The 19,109-nt window shown below is 37.3% G+C and overlaps 1 protein-coding gene across 13 annotated transcripts in view; it reads left to right on the top strand.

Moving 5' to 3' along the window:
- TANK (TRAF family member associated NFKB activator) overlaps positions 1 to 19,109 on the top strand; it is a 150,371-nt gene that overhangs the window by 74,182 nt on the left and 57,080 nt on the right. For 5 of the 13 annotated variants that reach the window (XM_089916769.1, XM_089916766.1, XM_089916768.1 and 2 more), the window contains exons 5-9: positions 3,257 to 3,333; positions 3,979 to 4,094; positions 4,187 to 4,228; positions 9,615 to 10,195; positions 13,675 to 14,478. In XM_089916769.1, the coding sequence (XP_089772895.1) occupies positions 3,257 to 3,333; positions 3,979 to 4,094; positions 4,187 to 4,228; positions 9,615 to 10,195; positions 13,675 to 13,851 (993 nt within the window). In that variant the 3' untranslated portion in view covers positions 13,852 to 14,478. Of the gene's footprint in view, positions 1 to 3,256; positions 3,334 to 3,978; positions 4,095 to 4,186; positions 4,229 to 9,614; positions 10,196 to 11,414; positions 11,730 to 13,674; positions 14,479 to 15,442; positions 15,583 to 19,109 lie in introns of those variants that run through there. The other 8 variants (XR_016394148.1, XR_016394146.1, XR_016394147.1 and 5 more) reach the window with 5 other exon arrangements.

Below are 19,109 nucleotides of genomic sequence, written 5' to 3'. Positions count from 1 at the left end.
ACATTTTCTTTATCTACTCATCCATCATCAACTGACACTTAGATTGAATTCATATCTTGGCTATTGTGAATCATCTCTGTATTTTTCACATTGATTTATAAAAAAACAAAATACTTTTAGTACCAAATATTAAAAAGGCAGGCATTGGGGAAAATATACATTTCTTTCTTTGAAATGTTGGTATCTAACAGATCTTGGATTCCAACACAAAAACATTTCCCATTATTGCTGCATTAAGAATAAGAAGGTTTTGGACTAATTAAATATTAGCCACTTTTTGTTTTTTCTCCTTCTTAAATATCATTGCATATTCAACTAAGTCTTGAACAGAACCTTTTTTATATATAATACACATCTATGAGAAGCTTAAATTGATTTACACTAAAACAAATTCTCCCAATTTACATAAGAGGAAATTTAAGGAATCATTTCACAACGTCTTCCAACTGCTTTAAATGGGTTTATCTTAATGATTTAGTTGAATGACTTATCCAGTGCCATACTGGAAGTGTAAATGAAAAGTACGACGTGTAAAACTCTTATTTCAGTATTCATTCCACAAGTTCGCCATTTCCAAACTAGTACTTGGAACAGTTTATAATGTTAAGTATTTTAAGTTTTAGTACCTCAAAATAAATTCATTTGTTGAATGATTTAATGTTAAAATCTCCTAAAATATAATGTTCAGAATTCTCTTGCTTTCTTATTTGAAGTTGTAATAACTTCAACTTCCTACAGTGCGGGGTCCACCTGGATAATATTTGAAAATAGAAAAATACAAATTATCTCTTTTAACGTTTACTTACTCTCTGGGATGCTCAGCAAACTGAGTAGTCTTCATTAGGTAAGATCATTTAGCATTTAAAAGAAAGTCTGAGTTTCTGGGGAAAGTGTTGGAGTTGCTGTTAGCTATACTAATCCTAAATCCTTTGAAAAAATAAATGATCTTTTTCAGAAAGTTGTGTTCAATTGCTACAGTGGAAAATAATATTAACATTCTATACCCATTTTAGATAAACCCTACTTCAAAATGTCAGAGAACTGCTTTGCTTTTTCTTGAACTAACATGTTATGGTCTCTTTCGAAATTTTTTCTTAGGTTGTGGGGACATAAAACTTTCATTTGAAATATATCAATAGACTTATTTGGTGCAAATGATAGAAGGTGCAAATGCATTGCTCAGTACAATCAGTAATATGTCTCTTCAATAATTATAACAAAAATGATAGTAAGCAGAACTGTTCCTAACCCCAAAGAAGCTTGAAGTCCTTAGTTTAGATACTTCATAGAAATTCCTCAATAAGTCAGTCCTCCTTTTACCCCCTGCCAACACAAGCAAGAAATCTTTTCCAGATAAATTCACCCACACCGGTTATCAAATCTTAACATCGCAGAAGTAAGTCAATACCAGTTATTTGGCGAACCAGCTAAAATTTATCATTCTTCTCCTGCCTTTTCCTTCACCTCTTTCCCACCCCCACCCCCACCCCTTAGTTTTTAGGTTTCTTTAACTTCAGAAGCAATCATTCCTACTTTATGTCAAAATCAGTACTTTGAAAATCGGAGTAGTCTTCATTACTGTTTTCTGTAACTGTCTTCATTTTCAGACTAAAATTACAGAAGCACTTCTTTTTGGTTCTTTCTAGCTCCTAATAGAATATTTTTATTTCATGTTGAGAATTTCAAATAGTAAATTTTAAAAGGAAATTAATTACTCTATTAATCACTTGTTTTATTATTTATTTAATATCTTAAATTGTCAAATGTTTCTGTTCTCTTAATATTACTTCTTCTCTGATTTTGTTGCTATAGATTTAATATAATATAACCTTTTAAGAGTTTGTTTTTATACTTGTAGCATCCTGAATGATTGGTTAGCTTTAAAATGTTGCCTTTTTTCCTAGTCCACACTAAAATCCATTGAGTGTTCTAATTGCACATAACACTAAAGAAAAGCCTTGTCTACCACTTTTAAAAACAAACTGTGAATGTGAAAATGTCTTTTGATACGACTGCTTTATAAAGCTCAGTAAAGCTGTTTTAATCCAGAAGAAGACATGGCCTAAATATTTGTCAGACAAAAAGTATGCAGCAGCAAATGATCTTTATTTTACCTAAGTCTAATGGCATAATATATAAAAATAATTGTTTGGGTTGCTAAGATTATATTTTACTAATTACTGTAAAGTAATACACTATTTTAGAAATGGTAAGCAAACACTAGTATTTAGAAAAAGCTGAAAAATAGAGCAATAAACTGAAGAAATTGGAGAAGACACTAATTTTAAGAGAAACAAACTAGAATCAGGTTTTTTCCCTAAAGAACAAATAAGACTCTTAAGAAATTGAAAGAACCTTTTAAAAAGCAAGATTATAAGGGAGATGTACTCAGATGATAAGAAACAATGAAGTAAAATCATCCAATTTAGTAAGAGCTTAATGACCTTAACTGAATAAAATCTAAAAAGTCACCTAATTATAAAAAACACTGGTTTGAATTTGAACTTAAATAAGACCCTACACAGTTTTGGACGAATTATAAATGATTGAATAATATTAGGACTTCTTCAAATATTTGGATTTATCAATTTGTAGTTTTAAAAGGTACACAAAGTTCTCTAGGTATGACTGAAGATTTTTTAAAAATCTAAATGTTGACTTTTGTGTCATGATGAATGTAATACCAGTAGAAGCCACAGGGTGGTGGCAGGAACTTGTGTTAAAGGAGCTTAAATACATAATTGCACTATCTTTAAAATGTTTGTTAAATGCTAAGGAGCTGTAGCTTGGTTTTCTTTATTCCTCTAATACAGCCGCATTTCTCAGCAAAGAATCTATAACAAAATACAGAGACATTGATTTAAATGTATAGGCCAACAATGGAAAAAAAGTAAACTCACACGCATATTTTTCTTAAAGTTTCTAGTCATGTCAGATGCTTGGTGATCAGAGTAGCAATTTCATCAAGATATGAATTTGAAGAAATTTCTTGAATTAGCAATACTGGAAATAGTAATTGAAGAAGTTACCAGAAATACTTCATGTCTTCATCTTATTTTTCTACTTTCATTTTCCTTTTTCCCTGAATGTTCTCGTTGGAAAAAAAAAATCTATTGTACTATATATATATATATCTGTAAGCTAACAAAACGTATTTTTCATTGAGGAAGATAAATTTTCTATTGTGTTTTCTGGTAACCCATTCTCATTTGAGTTTAGAAGCAATTTAAAGTGGTAATCATTTTATATCTTTAAGGTAAGAAGACAAGAGGTTTCTTCTCCAAGAAAAGAAACTTCACCAAGGAGTCTTGGCATTCCTTTATTCCATGAAAGGTAGTTCTATATCCTTTTTTGCCAATCCTACAAATTATAAATATTGAAATATATTTTTATGTACATATTTTAAATTTTTAGCAATTGTAAGAAAAAGCAGCCTTTCAAAACTAGAAGAGACCAACTCAAGGCTCCTCCATGTTAAAATGACCTAAAGAAGTCATACAGTTAATAGCAAAGATGGGTCTAAAAACTGAATTCTCTGAAGTTCTCCTATTTCAATAGAACAAGTAATATGGCCACATTGTTTTATATGGATGGCTCTTAATGTTAACCTTATCAAAGTGAGGAATATTTAATTTTTTCTATTTAAGATGTTCACAGAGGACAAAAAGTCAATACACTGAAATTTCTAATGTAAGAATGAGACAGCCAGCATAAGTGTGATATATGAATAAGTAGGTATGCTAGTCTTTGCTACATTTATGTATTAGAACTTTAATTTATCACTTACTTTGTACCTGGCTCTCCAAATATTAAAGTTGTTTTAGGAAACATTTTCTAGGAATTTAAAATGATTTTTCTTTAACTTTAACCTTTCAGTAATTATTTTGTTGTACATTAAAAAGTACTATGTAAATTCAATCATGATTTTTAAAATTTGAAGATATAGCCTTACATTTTAAAATGTTGATTTATTTTTAGAGGTTATATAGAGAAGACTTTCCGGGATCTGAAAGAAGAATTTCATAGAATATGCATGCTAGCCAAAGCACAAAAAGACCACTTAAGCAAACTTAATGTACCAGCCGCTGTAACTGGTAAGGTTTGATGTAATGTACAGTAATATTAATTTTATTGGTTGAAACTGATTTATTTTTGATTGTGAAAATATTTCTAAATCCTTATTAAGTGCTGAGGATCTATAACTTGCGCTTCTCACCACTTATAATGGGTAAGTACTGTTTAAATTCTGTAATGTATTGCATTATATAATTATTGGCCTTTTCCCTCTCTATTTTATGTGGCACTATGTAGATTGAACTGAATGACATAATTACTAATCATCTTAATGAGAAGTCCCACCTTGGAAAAATAAATATAGAATATATCTCTCAAAGTCTTCAGTTGCTATCTGGGGGTCTTATTAAACATTAATTGATATATTAGTAAGCAACCTTGAAGCTACACTATCACATATGAGCTAAGTGAAATTATAATATTAGGTTTGTTTTTAACTTCTGCCTAAAAGTTAATTGGACACCATGGATAGATTCTTGTAATTTGATTGAAGAAATAAACATTTCACATTTCATGAGGCCAGTCCTGTTGGACGTACAAAGTACAAATTAAGTATAAAATATAACTTAAAAGGAATATCTGTTTTACAGACATATTGCAGTGTGTTTTTTAGAAGCTCCACCCTTCCCTAAAACCCCAGACCGGCTTCCTGGTATTTGCCTCAGTAGTTCGATATGAATAGCAAAATACCAGGGATTGAATCTGGCTACCATGTACCCCTGTAAACAAAAGGAAGGTAAACTGATGGTTTATAATGATAAATTCTCCTTTACCCTTGTCATTTGAGATATTCTACCTACAATTCCCAAGAGCTGTGATTTACAGTTTTTACTCTGAAAGATGTTGCAGCAGTGCTAACACTCCTTTAATTAAAGATCACTTTCCATTTCTTACAGCTCTTATAGCTAGGCTATTTAAAAAATCATTTTATAGGGTAAATTCACTTTTTGCTTACTACTACCGTTTTATTTTCAGAAAAGGTACACAGTATGCTGTTGGAGAAGCAAAACAATCTTTGTAGACAAGCATAATTTACTTCTTCTCCTCCCTTCCCTCTGCTTCCCCAAAAGGAACTCTAATGTTTCCACCTTAATTTTTGTCATTTTCTTGAGAATTTGATCTTTTGTGCAGACTGAAGACACTAGGTACTTCTGAAGTACCAATAAAAGAATTATCTTTATTTAAAATCTACTAGCTATAGAGATGTAGTACCTACAATTAATCATTCTTTTTTGAACATCAGCGTAGTATCAAAACATTGTAATGGTGACGTATTCATTGTTACACAAAGAACCTACCCCGTTATCAATGGCTTAATACTTTGACCATTTTTAAATTGCACAAGTCTAAATCTGAGTATGTATTTGTCAACTAGAACACTGAGTGTTTAACTTCAATTTCCTTCCCACTAAAACTGCTTCCTAACATTATTCTTATGTTTTATATTAACTGTGTCACAAATAATAAATACAACATTATTCTTGAAATGTTTTAGGTCTTTTGTGCTACAGACTCCAGTGGAGTTTTGCTGGCTCCAAACAAACCACAATATCAAATATCATGCTTCTGACAGTAGTAGATCAAAGGGGGAAAAAAAGAAAAAGAAATATTTTGGAAAAAGATGCCTATTCAGGTTTTTTAAGAGTGAACACTACATTGAATACAAATGGAAAGGAACTATTTTAAATGTGATTTGCATAATACAGCTGGAAAGAGCTTATTTAACATTATTGGCCCCTGTGTTATTTTTTTGTTAAAATTTGATTTTTACTTTTAAGTAAACAGATATAATTCATAAATTGCTGAGTTAGTAGAATTGTACATTTTCTTTTTATTTTTTTGCTTCTCATCCACGTGACAGTAGCCTTGAGAAAGGACAAAGGTAAAATGTATGTTTAAGTAATTGTGGCTTCAAAAAAAAGTACTGTTTGGTCCGTGAAGTAGGATCATATTTCAGTGGCGATCAGGAGACAAGGATATAGGACTAGAGGTTAAAATAACCCTCAGATCTTTTTCTTTTGTCAATATGCAAGGTAATTAAACTGAAAAGTTATCCAAATGGACAGCCTATACTTAAAATTTAGAAGCCTAAAAAATTTTCTCGTTTTACTTTTTTTTTCTTGCAGGAATACACGTCTTGACAAAACAAAACAAAACAAAATAGAAAGACAATTAGCTCACCTGATCATGTTTCTTAGTATAGTATCAGAATGACAAGTGCTTTCATGCACCTTGTTTGATTTTTAAGTTTTCTAAGCTTGGATTTCTAGTAACCTTAGAAATCTTAACGTTTAAAAAAAAAATTTTGTGTATGTAAATAGCAACGCTCATTGCTTGAATAGATTAATTCAAAAGATTACTTTAATGTGCTGAGGTATGCCAGCTAGCTATACTAAAAGAAAATATATGCTTTATTACACCTGTTTGGGTTTTCCATGTTTTGTTCACAAAGGGGATATCTACTACTGGAAAAGAAATTCAAAGCACATTTCTGTCATTTTGGAGACTCTTCTCTATAATTTAGAAACCAGCATGTTCAATTTATCATAATGGTTCAGAGCACAGGCTCTAGGCTGCCTGGGTTCCAGTTCCAGATCTGTCACTCATTCATTAGCTGTGTAGCCCTGGAATTAACCCCTAAATTAATGCACAAACAATGGTTATAAGTGTGTGGCACATAGAAGTGCTGTATATGTTAATAGTTGTCATTATCAGCAGCAGCAGATTCTTTATTCTCCTGTTCTACTGAAGAACATTTTGATAAGTGTTTCCTCCTTCTCAGGTGTTGTAATCTACAAAGAAAATACTGTTTCCTAGAATTTCCTGCCACTCTTATGTCTACTACCAGGAAAAATGACAGCAATTGAGCTTGGTCTCAATTACTGTACCACTCCTAGTTACAGACAGATTATCTAGTAAATGTACATTATTATGCTAGGCTCTGTGGGAAAGAGAACACAGATTCATTCAGAAGGCATTTATTGAAGGCATACTATGTGCAGGCACTGGGCAGGGTACTGGAGATAAGTGGGAAACAAAACATGGTTTAGGACCTCAAGAAACCTACTTCAATGGGAAAAAGAGGTATATTTGCAAATACAATGCAGTGTATAGTCCTCAGAGCACCCAAGAGTCATGACTAAACCAGTCTTGGGAAACCAGGGAGAACCATCCAGAGAAATTAATGCCTAAAGCAAGACATGAGGGACAAATAAGAGTCAGGCAAAGAGTAATGGAAGGGGGAAGTTCAGGCAGTCTGCACAGCATGTGCAAAGGCCCAAAGACAAGAGAGCATGGCTGTTTGGACAACTGTACCAAAGTTCATTATAGCTGGAGTATGGAGTAGAGCAATGTGGTGAAAGATGACAGCATGGAGAGGTGACAAAGGGCCAATCATGCACAGCTTTATATGAGTTTTAGGGCTGAAGGTCTTGGAGGACCATGAAAAGGTTTTATTAAGAAGGTAACATGACCAGATTTGTATTTTAGAAAAACTAAGAGAGGGTTGGGGAAAGCAGTGTAAACAGTAGAGTGGATATGAGAAAAATTTAGAGGCAAGGAAGTGGTTCAAAGGCTGCTGTAATCCAGTAAGAGAAGATGGTACATACTAAAGAGAGGTTAGTAGGCATGTAACAGGGTGAACCAAAGAAGCTGTTTGCATTGTACTACAATCATGTCCAAACAGAAAACATCTGTGTTGAAATGTGCTGTGGCAAAAGAGAGAAAAGTGTCACAAGTCTGCAAAGACCAAAGGAAGGGAAAAGAACTGACATTTGTTAAGTGCCTACGAATCTGGACAGACACTGTGCACAGTGCTCTGTATACCCCGTCTGCTCAAACAGGCATCGTTGGTTAATGTATAACTTCACTGATGACTACTTTTTTAAAGTGCTAGTTTAAAATAAAATGTTTACCCTTTGTCCATTTAATGAAAATATACACATTACCAACCTCCAACCTGTCTTCTTTTTTTTTTTTTTCTTTTTTTTTGGCTGTGTTGGGTCTTCGTTGCTGCCTGCAGGCTTTCTCTAGTTGCGGTGAGAGGGGGCTACCCTTTGTTGCAGTGCGCAGGCTTCTTATTGCATTGGCTTCTCTTGTTGCAGAGCACAGGCTCTAGGCACGTGGGCTTCAGTAGTTGTGGCACGCGGGCTCAGTAGTTGCGGCACGTGGGCCCTAGAGTGCGTGGGCTTCAGTAGTTGCAGCACACAGGCTCTAGGGCACGTGGGCTCAGTAGATGTGGCTCGAGGGCTCTAGAGCACAGGCTTAGTAGTTGTGGTGCATGGGCTTAGTTGCTCCACAGATGTGGGATCTTCCTGGACCAGGGCTCGAACCCATGTCCCCTGCATTGGCAGGCGGATTCTTAACCACTGCAACACCAGGGAAGTCCCTCACTGTCTTGATGAAGTAACATTGTGGAATATAATCTAGCTTTTTCTAATGTCTCGGTATCATCAACATGGAGATTGCTTTGATCATTGATTTTTTTGCATTGAAAAATGTAGCCCTTGTTCGCTCTACACTAGACTGTAGTGTTTTCTGAGTTCTTATATCTGCTTTTTTGTTTCTCTTGTCTCCTCTCGTGCTTTCAGCTCTTACTGATATCTATATCTGCTTTCAACAACTCATATCCATACCTTGTAGTTTGTTGCTTGTTACCAGCTATGAACTAGGGAGACATCATCAAGCTTGTTAGAATACATCTAAAATGAGAATAAGAGCAAAATTCATCTGTGGGCCTTGTGGCTCTTAGCCTGACTCCTGAAAAGCACTATTTACTTTCTAACTTTTGCCTATGTCCTAGAGAGCTGAATTTGTTGGATAAGTGGCTTCTAGACAAATGAGCTACAGAGGTCCTGGTATCTACCTGATATCTACCTGTTATCTACAGAGGCCTTTTTCTAATAAGATGAGAAAATCATATATTCACATAGAGCTTTCTGAACATGCATCCTAAAATTTCATCCTTCTTTTGCCTCCAGTCTTCTCTCTCCCAGCACCCGCCACTACCACGCCCTCACATAGTATTAAGAGTAGACAATGGCTAAGCTGATTGGTGATACACTTTGTCACACAGAGATATTAGGGGGAGTAAATAACCTAATTCATATAGATTCATAACCTGTATACTGTATATGTGCCTGGTAAGGGTTTTTCCTTTTAATAACTTACTTGTCTAAGCAAGCTCACAGTTGCAGCTTCCATTACTGATAAAATGTTTAGATGTATATACTACAAGCAAATGTTTTTTAAGTATAGAGCAGTATAACTGTGAACAAGATGCAAGGCTTACAGCACAAGGACCTAGGAAAAGACAAAGTAGTTAAACTGTGACTAATAAGCTACATTCCAGTTCACCCACTGGAGACTGCTAATATTTCTGTGTAAGGTGGTAGCAAATGTAAAAAAATCCCAGTTGTCTTCAGTTGCTGTAAAAGCCAGTAGAAAAAATAATACTCATCTATCCAAAGCTAATTGAACGTTCAGATTTTTAAGAAGGATTGAAATGCGACTGTTTTCCTTTTGTTTTTTTTCCCCTGCAGAGACACAGTGCTCTGTGCCTATACAGTGTACGGATAAAACAGATAAACAAGAAGTGCTATTTAAGCCTCAGGCAAAAGATGATATAAATAGAGGTGCACCATGCATCACATCTGTCGCACCAAGAGGATTGGGCCAAGATGAGGAAGACACCTCTTTTGAATCACTTTCTAAATTCAATGTCAAGTTTCCACCTACGGACAGTGACTCTACTTTCTTACATAGCAGTCCAGAAAGACCCAGTGTCCTTGGTCCTGCCTCATGTGAGGCTATGTGCCAGGATAAATTTAATATGGAGCCCAGAGACAACCCGGGAAACTTTGTCAAAACAGAAGAAACTTTATTTGAAATTCAGGGAATTGACCCCATAGCTTCAGCTATACAAAACCTTAAAACAACTGACAAAACAAAACCCTCAAATCTTGTAAATACTTGTATCAGGACAACTCTGGATAGAGCTCCGTGTTTGCCACCTGGAGACCATAATGCATTATATGTAAATACATTCCCACTTCAGGACCCATCTGATGCACCTTTTCCTTCACTCGATTACCCAGGAAAAGCTATCCGAGGACCACAGCAGGTAACTGTTTTGCATTAACAAATATATTAAGTGTGAACACACATTTTGCCATGCATGCACAGATATGCAGCTTTCAGATTATCAGACACCTTTTTTAAACTAATGACTAGCCGAAGTTAAGCTTTCAATAAAAATATCCAAGTCCTGTAATAAAGGACATGAAATTTAAAAGATGAATATGGTGAAGCTCTATTATAAAGTACCTTAAAATTTACGGCACATTTTAAAATACATGTAAACCTTATCCATATCTAGTGTGTGTCATTTTCTTACTTAGTCCCTTATTCAAAGCTTTTAACGCAGTATCATTGTTAGAATAGGATTCTTTATTAAATTTCATTCTGTGAAGCAGGTGGCATTTTTTTATCAAAAAGTTTGTGTGTATCATACTTATCTTTACAAGAATGCATGATTTTTTTATAAGTAAATAATCACATTGTATGTTTCTATTTCTGAAAATAAGCGAACTGTCTTTCAAATATTACTTCTATTACATTCTCAGTTATACAGTACGTAGATCTGTAGGGTTTGGTTTTGGTTTTGGTTTCTAATCTGCAGCCTAATACATTTTTTAAACGGTCTCTACATATGTATGATTCTAATCAAATACTTTCATGTTTCTAAAGCTTGCAGACTACTTACAGCCCCCCACCCCAATCCACTCCTACCCTCCCTTTTATTCAGGTTCTATTACAAAATGATTCTTTAAGTTTAAAAAAAAAAAAGGTGTTTAATGCCTAAAGGCAAATGAAAATATGTAATTGTTACAATAAACAGAAGCTCATAAAAAATGCAGATTGGTAAAAGTGTCTAATATAACTTGCAGACATTTGTTTGATTTCTCTTTGCCTTGAGATACTTAATTTACCAAAAACCAAAAAACACCAACAACTTGATTAATACCCTTTGGCTTTATAAGTACTTTTATAGGTTATAGACTTTTAAATCAGCATACAAAGAAGGCAGTAGTCAAGCTGTGGTATATTTTAGTAGTGGAGAAAACTAGGCATCTCTGACAATAAGCTTTAATTGTAAACTCACTTATGTTCTACATTGTACCTTATTTCACATCATAGTCACAGTTATAGTTACTACATAATGAAACAGATTAAACAATTTTATTTATTTCAAGTAGAATTCCTGTGGAGCTGTGAAGTGCATCAGTTCTAATGCTTGTTATTTTTTTCTCCATTACATCTCTTGCTTGTTCTTTTACTAGTCTGTGCATTCATGTTTCAGTAGATGGCACCCTGCATTGTGCATTTGCTTTCTAGGCTACAGCAAGGGAAACAGCTGGTATGTGATTACAACTTGATGGAAAAGTATTCAGCTTAAAAAATGCAGGAGAATTGGTGTTGAGCTGTCACAAGACGTGGGGCATAAGGTTAGATAATTGATATTTTGGCAGAAAGGCAAAGAAATTTGTTTGTTTTGAAGGCCATGTTACAGTTTAGGATTCAAAGGATATTTCTTAAAATGGGTTTTTTAAAACATTTTGTTGTTTTATTTTAATAAAGCTATGAGAAATACAAAATTCTTGAGTTGTCAATAATAACAAAGGGAAGTGAAATTTTGGTTTCATATTTCAAATTTTTACTTTTATCTCAATCATTACTACTTAACACCTTTTTTTATACATTCAGCTATCATAATAAAGTCTAAAATATACCTGCTTATTTTTGCTCTATGTGATTTTCTTTTCTTCCTACTTTTGCTGAGTCAGTGATTGGGGTCCCAACTGAATTCTATGAAAAGCTCAAATCCGAACTAATAGCTCCTAATAGAGAAGGATAAGTATGGACTTTGAAAATAAATTGGCAGTAGAAGATTGGCTCATCCAATTTAGAAGCTAAATTGCTTCTGAGTCTATTACTATTTTATAGATCTTAATTTAAAGTATCTTTAACATAACAATCTTTTATTTATATCCATATCAATTTCCCATTAGAGTGGTGCATATTAATCAATTGTACTTTTTGTTTAAACTGCCAACACTAAAATTTAAATCTAGTTAACTCTGTTATATACTCACAATTATTACTTCTTTTCTTTTATCATGGAAGAGAGGAAATTATTTTACTCCAGATTTCAAATATGTATTTTAATATTACTGTTTTTTGTAATAAAATTGCCACTTCTCACAAAAGTATTTGAGTCAGTGTTATTATACACCCTCTGTACTGATATTTGAATGTTATCTTGGTGCTTAGACAGACTTTGTATATTTACATCAACCGTACACAGCTGTCCACTAAAATGTTTATAAGAAGACAGTGATGTAGTGAAACCCAAATGCTTCAATTAGTAATATACTGTTTATGTAATGATTGGTTAACTAGGATGAAAGAGATTGGTTAAGGGAATGTAAACTAACACTATGTCAGGAGTTGAACTAGGTTGTTATTTTAAAAGCATATTAGTAACAGGAATACAAAGGGGTCTCTTTAAGTTGGCATTTCGAGGTGATTTTTCCTCAAAGTGCCAGAATTTAGATATGTCAAGATAAGAAAGCAAATTTTAGAAATAATTTGGTTTACAACATTTCAGGAAAATAAGATATTCCAGTCAACAAACATATATTGAGCACCTACTCTTGAACTAAATGCTTTTTCTGGCCCTTCTAGATATTTTTTAATAAGTACAGTTAAGAGTATGTAGGTGTTGCTTATAGTAATGGAGGTAGCTCTGTAGAATTATGCTTCCCATAATCCTTTAACTGGCAACTGTTGACAGGCTTCACTTTAGTTAGCCACAAGAAAGGGTAAGAAGGCCAAAGTATGTGCTTGTAACAGGAGCAAAATAAGAAGTCAAAAGAATGCATCCAATGTTGGACTTTGTTGAACGATTAAATATTTGAGGTTTCAAAAAACAACTGATCAATAGAATTTGTTTCATACTTTAAAAAAATTATTTTCAAAAATTAGAACACTTATTTCTATATGATTTATTCATTGTGTATTTGCTTATAAATAGTAGCGAAATTACATTGCTCTTGATCAAAATGCACGTACACACACATCATTTCTAGTATGCTGTGTATTAATAAAGGTCCTATAACTTAAAGTTCCAATATAAAATAGAAGAGATAGAATTTAATTTTTTTAAAGTCTCAGTTATTGACTATTGTTCCAAAACTCCAAAACCCGTTGGGATAACGGGTATTAAAACATGCTGGTACTAAAAAAAAAAAAAAAAAAAAAAAAAACATGCTGGTGTTAAAGCTGAAAAATGTTTTAATGTGTGAAGATAAAGTGCATGAATGTGTATTTTAAGTGATTCCTAAAGTTAAATTATGCCCTTTATGAAAAAGAGAATTGAGTCATGTCCTCATGCCAATTCTAAAGGAAAGGTAATTCGCTTTCATATTAGGGAATTTCATATATACGCACATAACCCGTTCAAAAAATTTGAATTTGAAATTCAGTGCAAGTTGATTTTAAATACAAATAACAGAAGATGTTTTTATTTGTTTCCTGCAGCCCGTTTGGAAGCCCTTTCCTAATCAAGACAGTGACTTATCGGTACTAAGTGGCACAGGCTCAGAACTGCATATACCTCGAGTATGTGAATTCTGTCAAGCAGTTTTCCCACCATCCATTACATCCAGGGGGGATTTCCTCCGGCATCTTAATTCACACTTTAATGGGGAGACTTAAGACGCATTTGAAAACAGACATATCAAGTTCTATGTGATGATTCTGGGTTTGTAATATTATGTACTTGATTGCAAACTTAGCTCAAAATCATTTATTGAAAAATCCAGTGTCACAGCTATTTGAATTTTTTTCTAAACTTATATTGTAACTTTCTTTTATTACCTTTTAAAAGATCATTCTGTACAAAACTGTAATTCATTGTATTCATGTTTACAGTGTTTATTGCCATAATTCAAAATTATGTATGTGACTTATGGAATTGTATAACAATAATTTATATTTTTTTCAAATGTCTAAGCTTATTGCTTGGATTTCTAGTTAGATCTATTGAATTTGGTGATGTCAAATGTTTATAGGGTTTTTTTCACTTGTTTTCATTTAAAAGTTTAGATTATTTATGCTGTGGGTGTTCTTTTTGAATAAACCAATAATAGAGAATAGCAGACAAGATAAACATCTGAGTAAATACCAAACCTAAGACATTTGTTGCTCAGTGATAAGATCACTGGTAGGATTATTTAAACACTTTATTATTTTTTTTTAATAATAGACATGGTTTTAATTTTTACTATACGTATAGCAACATGATGAAATTAAATATTAAAAGAGTTACTTATATTGTGGTAATTAATGTGTTCTTTCTTCTTAAATAAATAAATAAATCACATTTGGGGGAAATTCATAAAATTCATGTTTCTTTCCAGTAATCTGATAGAAGGGTGATACCAGATCTGGTGACATTTTATTATAACTAGTAGATCACTTTGAATTTTAAAATTATTTTTCAAACTAAACTTACTAAAGAAACACATTTGTCTTTAATTGGAGCAAATCTAAAACCCTGTAAGGATTATCCATATTAATTAATTTATATTAGAAATGTTCACATTCTTGAGAAATTTGTTAATTCATTGGTAGCATCCTGCCTGATGACGAGAGGAAGATATTTAAGAAAGAGGATACCAAATTCAGAGGGTTGCAGAATTTTAAAATGAGACTTCCCTTTCATTTTTCTTCCCTATGATTCTTGTCTTTTAGGTTTCTCTTCCCTCCCCCACCCCACACTTAATTTTTAAAAATGGTCGAGGCATGGCTTCCATTTTATGAAGTAAACACTGATTTGCAACTCTCAAAACAGAAATTTAAGCCTTCTTGGGAACGAGTGTTGTAGAAAGCTGGAGGGTTTCAGGTAAGGGATTGGAACAATTTGTTCAGGTATCACCTGTGCCACAGTGAAGAGCCTTAACTTGTGGAAGAATGAGAGTGGTGCTTCGACTTCTCAGGGTGCCAAGCACATCACACTGACATCTTCCTCACCAAGGTGACATAGCCATTATTAGGCATTCACTGTGAAGGGTTCTGAGGCATGTACATCTTTCTTTCATTGCCGCTGGGGCTGAATGGAAATGCCTAGACAATTATCCAAGTCTCTTCCCTTCCCCCCTACCTCCCGCCCAGCCAGCCTCCCCTCTCGCTCACTCCTCCCACACACACGCAAAATTAAACATAAAAACTTCCCAGCGTGTTCCAGCCAGAATATACCACTGTACCTATCTCATGAAAGGGGATTCTTTTTCCTTCTCTTTTCTAGGTGAGGAAGAGTTCCTCTCACACAGTTGACATCTACTAGCCTGCTGACAACCAAAGGAAATTGTGGCCCAGAAAGTGACTCGAAGTGGATCACTGACTCCTCTTCTCCAGTCCACCCTTTTGACACCTCCACCACTTTTAGTAAGCGGGGAACTCTTGTTTTCTATTGGGTTCCAGTGCTACCCCAAGCTCCGGCTTCCGAGGGACAGAGGCCCTCTCGGGCCAAGGGACAGGCAGCCTGGAGAACAGGCTCCGGGCCCGCACTGCAGAGGTGGTGCTGGCTGCAGCTTGAAAAGTGGAGTTGGGCACCCGCTGGGTCTCCCCTCTGGCTCTTAGTTCCGAGTCGTGTAGGGGCTGCATCTTGGCATCTGCTACGCGTGGCCGGGTAAGAACAGTTCCCAGGTAAAAAAGCTTCACACGCGAAACGCTGAGTCTGAAAAAACCACCCCCGCCGAGGCGAGGCAGTTGTGAGCGGGATGCCTGAGAAGTGGGAGGTGAATGTCCTCAGGAGGGCCCCCCCGGTGCAGCTTTCCCCGGAGGCTGAGGCTGCTGCCAGCGGGGACATCTGCTTTCTTACTCTCCAGCCTGGCTCACCCCGCCCCCTCAGCCCCGGGTTGCGTGGTTATTTTACCAACACGGGGGGAGGGAGAGCTCGAGGAGGTAGAGAAGGGGTGGATGGAAGCTCGGGAGATGTTCTTCCCACTCCCCCACGTCCCCTCCTTTTTTCTTCACATCTTTTAACCTTCAAAGTAAAGACTATAAATATGAAACGATAAGCGTGTCCGCTGGCTCCCAGGCCCGCCTACTGCTCGCGGGGCTCTCGGGTGCGGGGCCTTGCCCTCCTCTCCAGCCTCCCCGGAGGCGGCCCGGGTTTCGGTGGTTTCGCCGGGCGCAGGGGCAGGCCGGGTGCGCTCAGCCGGTGGCGCCTTCTCTCCCGGGCTGCTGCCTCGACAGCTGCTTGTAGCTACAGTAATTAGACTGTCAGTGCTTGTTAGAGGAGAGAGGGGGAAACACGCTTATGACAGCAGATTCCGAGACTCCCCAGTTTGTTAATTTCTAAGAGATCTTTAAAGCATTAATTGAGGTCTCCCTAACTCTCCCCCCCCGTCCCTCTCCTCTCCCCAACTCCTCCCTTCCCAAAAATATCTGTAGGGGAAGAGAATTCTCTCCGCGTGGAAGCAGTGTTTCCCGCAAAACTGCAAGCCCGCCCCCGACTCACGCACACGCACACTATTTTATATATACATCTATATGCACACATGAATACGCAGAAGGTTAACTCGGCAGAGGCCTCGTCCAAATAGGAACCAGGATTGCATTTAAAATAATAATAAATAAATAAATAAACTAGGACGGAAAGGGGGGGAGGGAAGCAGAAGTCGGGAAGAAAAGAGAAAAGCAGCAGGCTGATTACGAGGTGTCAAAACTGCCAGGAGCAAGAAGGTGATAGCAATCAGGGGTGAGAAGAGTGCGGCATTCGTGCGGGGCAACTAATTATCCGTCTCATTTGAGAAGAGCAGCATTTGAGGCAGCAGCGTTCGCCTGCTGAACGGTGACAGATTGGCGCGGAGGAGAGGGGAGGTGTTAAAACAATGGAGCCGGGCGCGCGAGCGCTGCTGCATGCTAATCAGCCCTCCCTCCGCCTGCCTGCCGCGCTCCCTCCTTTCTCCCGGCCTCCCTCCTCCGCGCTCCCCCTCCCGCCTGCGGCGCTCCCTCCTTTCCAGCGGGCCCGCCGCCGCCGCCGCCACCCGCTTCCTGCTCCCTCTCTTTCCCGCGCGTCCTTCCCGCCGCTGGCAAGTGGAACCTGGGCCGGGCCACCGCGTCCACCACGGCCCGGGAGCCCCTGCGCTGCCCCCCGCGGGCGCCCTCCGGGGTTCAGGCCGCTCGCGAGCCGCTGGCGAGCGCTGCCCCGCGCGGTGCTCCGAGGGCCGGCCCGCTCCCCGCGCGCCTCTTGAGAGTGGGTCTTGGAGGAGAGGCCGGGGAGCCTGCATTCTCGCGCCCACCGCTTTCTGCTGGTGAATTGAACGCGGTGGGCAGCGAGTGGGAAGCCAGGCGAAGTCAGGAAGGGCGAGGGGTGGAAAGAGAGTCGGAGCCAGGAAGGCGGAAAAGGTCCCCCGGACCGACGGCAGGCCCCCCGACTCAGCCCCAGCGCCGCCGCCGCCCCGAGCAGCGTCGCCGGCCGCGGGCGAGGTCACCGCCGGCAGAGTCTCCCGGGTCGAGCCCCGCAGACCCCAGCAACCTCCCCTCGCCAGCCAGGCCCCAACTGGACTTAAACGGTTTAGTAAGCACCGAGAGGAAGACAAATACAGGGCCTGAGCGTTCGTTGTGCTTCCAAGGCTTGACCTCCTGACCCTAAGACTAGACTAAGGGGCTTCCGGACCCCCGGAGATCATACCATTCAGTCGTTGCGGGGGAAAGAAAGCCTTTAAGAAACCGGCCACCCGCGCCCTCCACCGCGGTGACCAGAGGCAGGACCGGGCCGGGGCATCTCTGGCAGCCCAGCTCCCCGCCTGAATGTTCCACTCCGCGTTCTTGCCTTGGGAAAGCTGGTCAAAACCGCAGGGCCGTGGCTGCCCCTGTACAGATAATCCACCAGAACCTGAGTCTCTGCTGGAAAAGGTCTCTTTATACCTGTTGAGGCAGGCCCAGGACCTGAGGTTCTGTCTACTTTTTGAATTTAAAAGCTGATTGTTGAGCTTTTGCTTAAAATACACTTTTGTTCGTACGTTTTTACTACTACAGATTTACATAAACTACCCTTAGAGAATAAAAATCATTGAAACATTGACGTTCTTATGGCTTACGTAGGTTAAGTGAAACACAGCTACAGAGAACTGGTAGGAATTTGGACTGAAGGAGAATGTAATTTCTTCTAACTTGTTCCGTACTATTTAGTTAACCAGGTGCCTAAATTAACATAATAAAACCTCCTTCCCTCAAGCCAGACATGGAAAAGGAAAGCAGTTGAAAGGTAATCCATGCAGTATAATTTTTGTTCTGCTGACATTTACCATTGCATAACTTCACACACAGTTGTTTCTTTAAAAATATCAATATAAAATGTGAAAGTCTGATAAAACTGTCATATATATATGACGGTTTCATTTATATTACTCTCTCTACCCTTCTCTGTTTGAAATGTTTCATAACAAAAGTACAACACAAAAAATAAAATGACCTGAGTAAATTTTGGTATTTTCTATCTTCATCCCTGACCTAGTCCTATGAAAAACTACACAAACACACAGAGTGAATAATTTTTCCTTTTAGAATATGCCCAGGCATACCAATACAATAGCTGAATGCAAAATTGTTAGGATCTACTGAAATCATACAGAATGTTTAAAAGTTTTAAAACTGAAAATTCTGAAAAAGAGTTGTATAAAGAATTGTGGGTAAATAAATGTTAATGCTTTTTGGTTTCCACTCTTGGGAAAACCACTAAGTAGGCCTCTCTGCACTTAGTACATCACAGACATTTTAGTGCTAGAGTATTAGCTGGCATTTGGAAAATTCCCTGGCATCTCAGTCTGTTAAAATATCAACCTATCTAACAGAAAAAAAAATTAACTTTACATTTCTTAATGTAAACTTGGAGATTCAGATGCTCCACCAGCATCAAAATTAAGCAATTTATTAACTATTCATCAGCCTTTTCTCCATTAACC

Source organism: Delphinapterus leucas, chromosome 8 (genome assembly GCF_059928025.1).
Source record: "Delphinapterus leucas isolate spDelLeu-1000000601 "Yukka" chromosome 8, BTC_Dleu_Yukka2, whole genome shotgun sequence".
Classification (NCBI taxonomy): Eukaryota; Metazoa; Chordata; class Mammalia; order Artiodactyla; family Monodontidae; genus Delphinapterus; species Delphinapterus leucas.
Note: the sequence above shows the minus strand (reverse complement) of the source record. Positions and strands in the feature narration are given on the sequence as shown.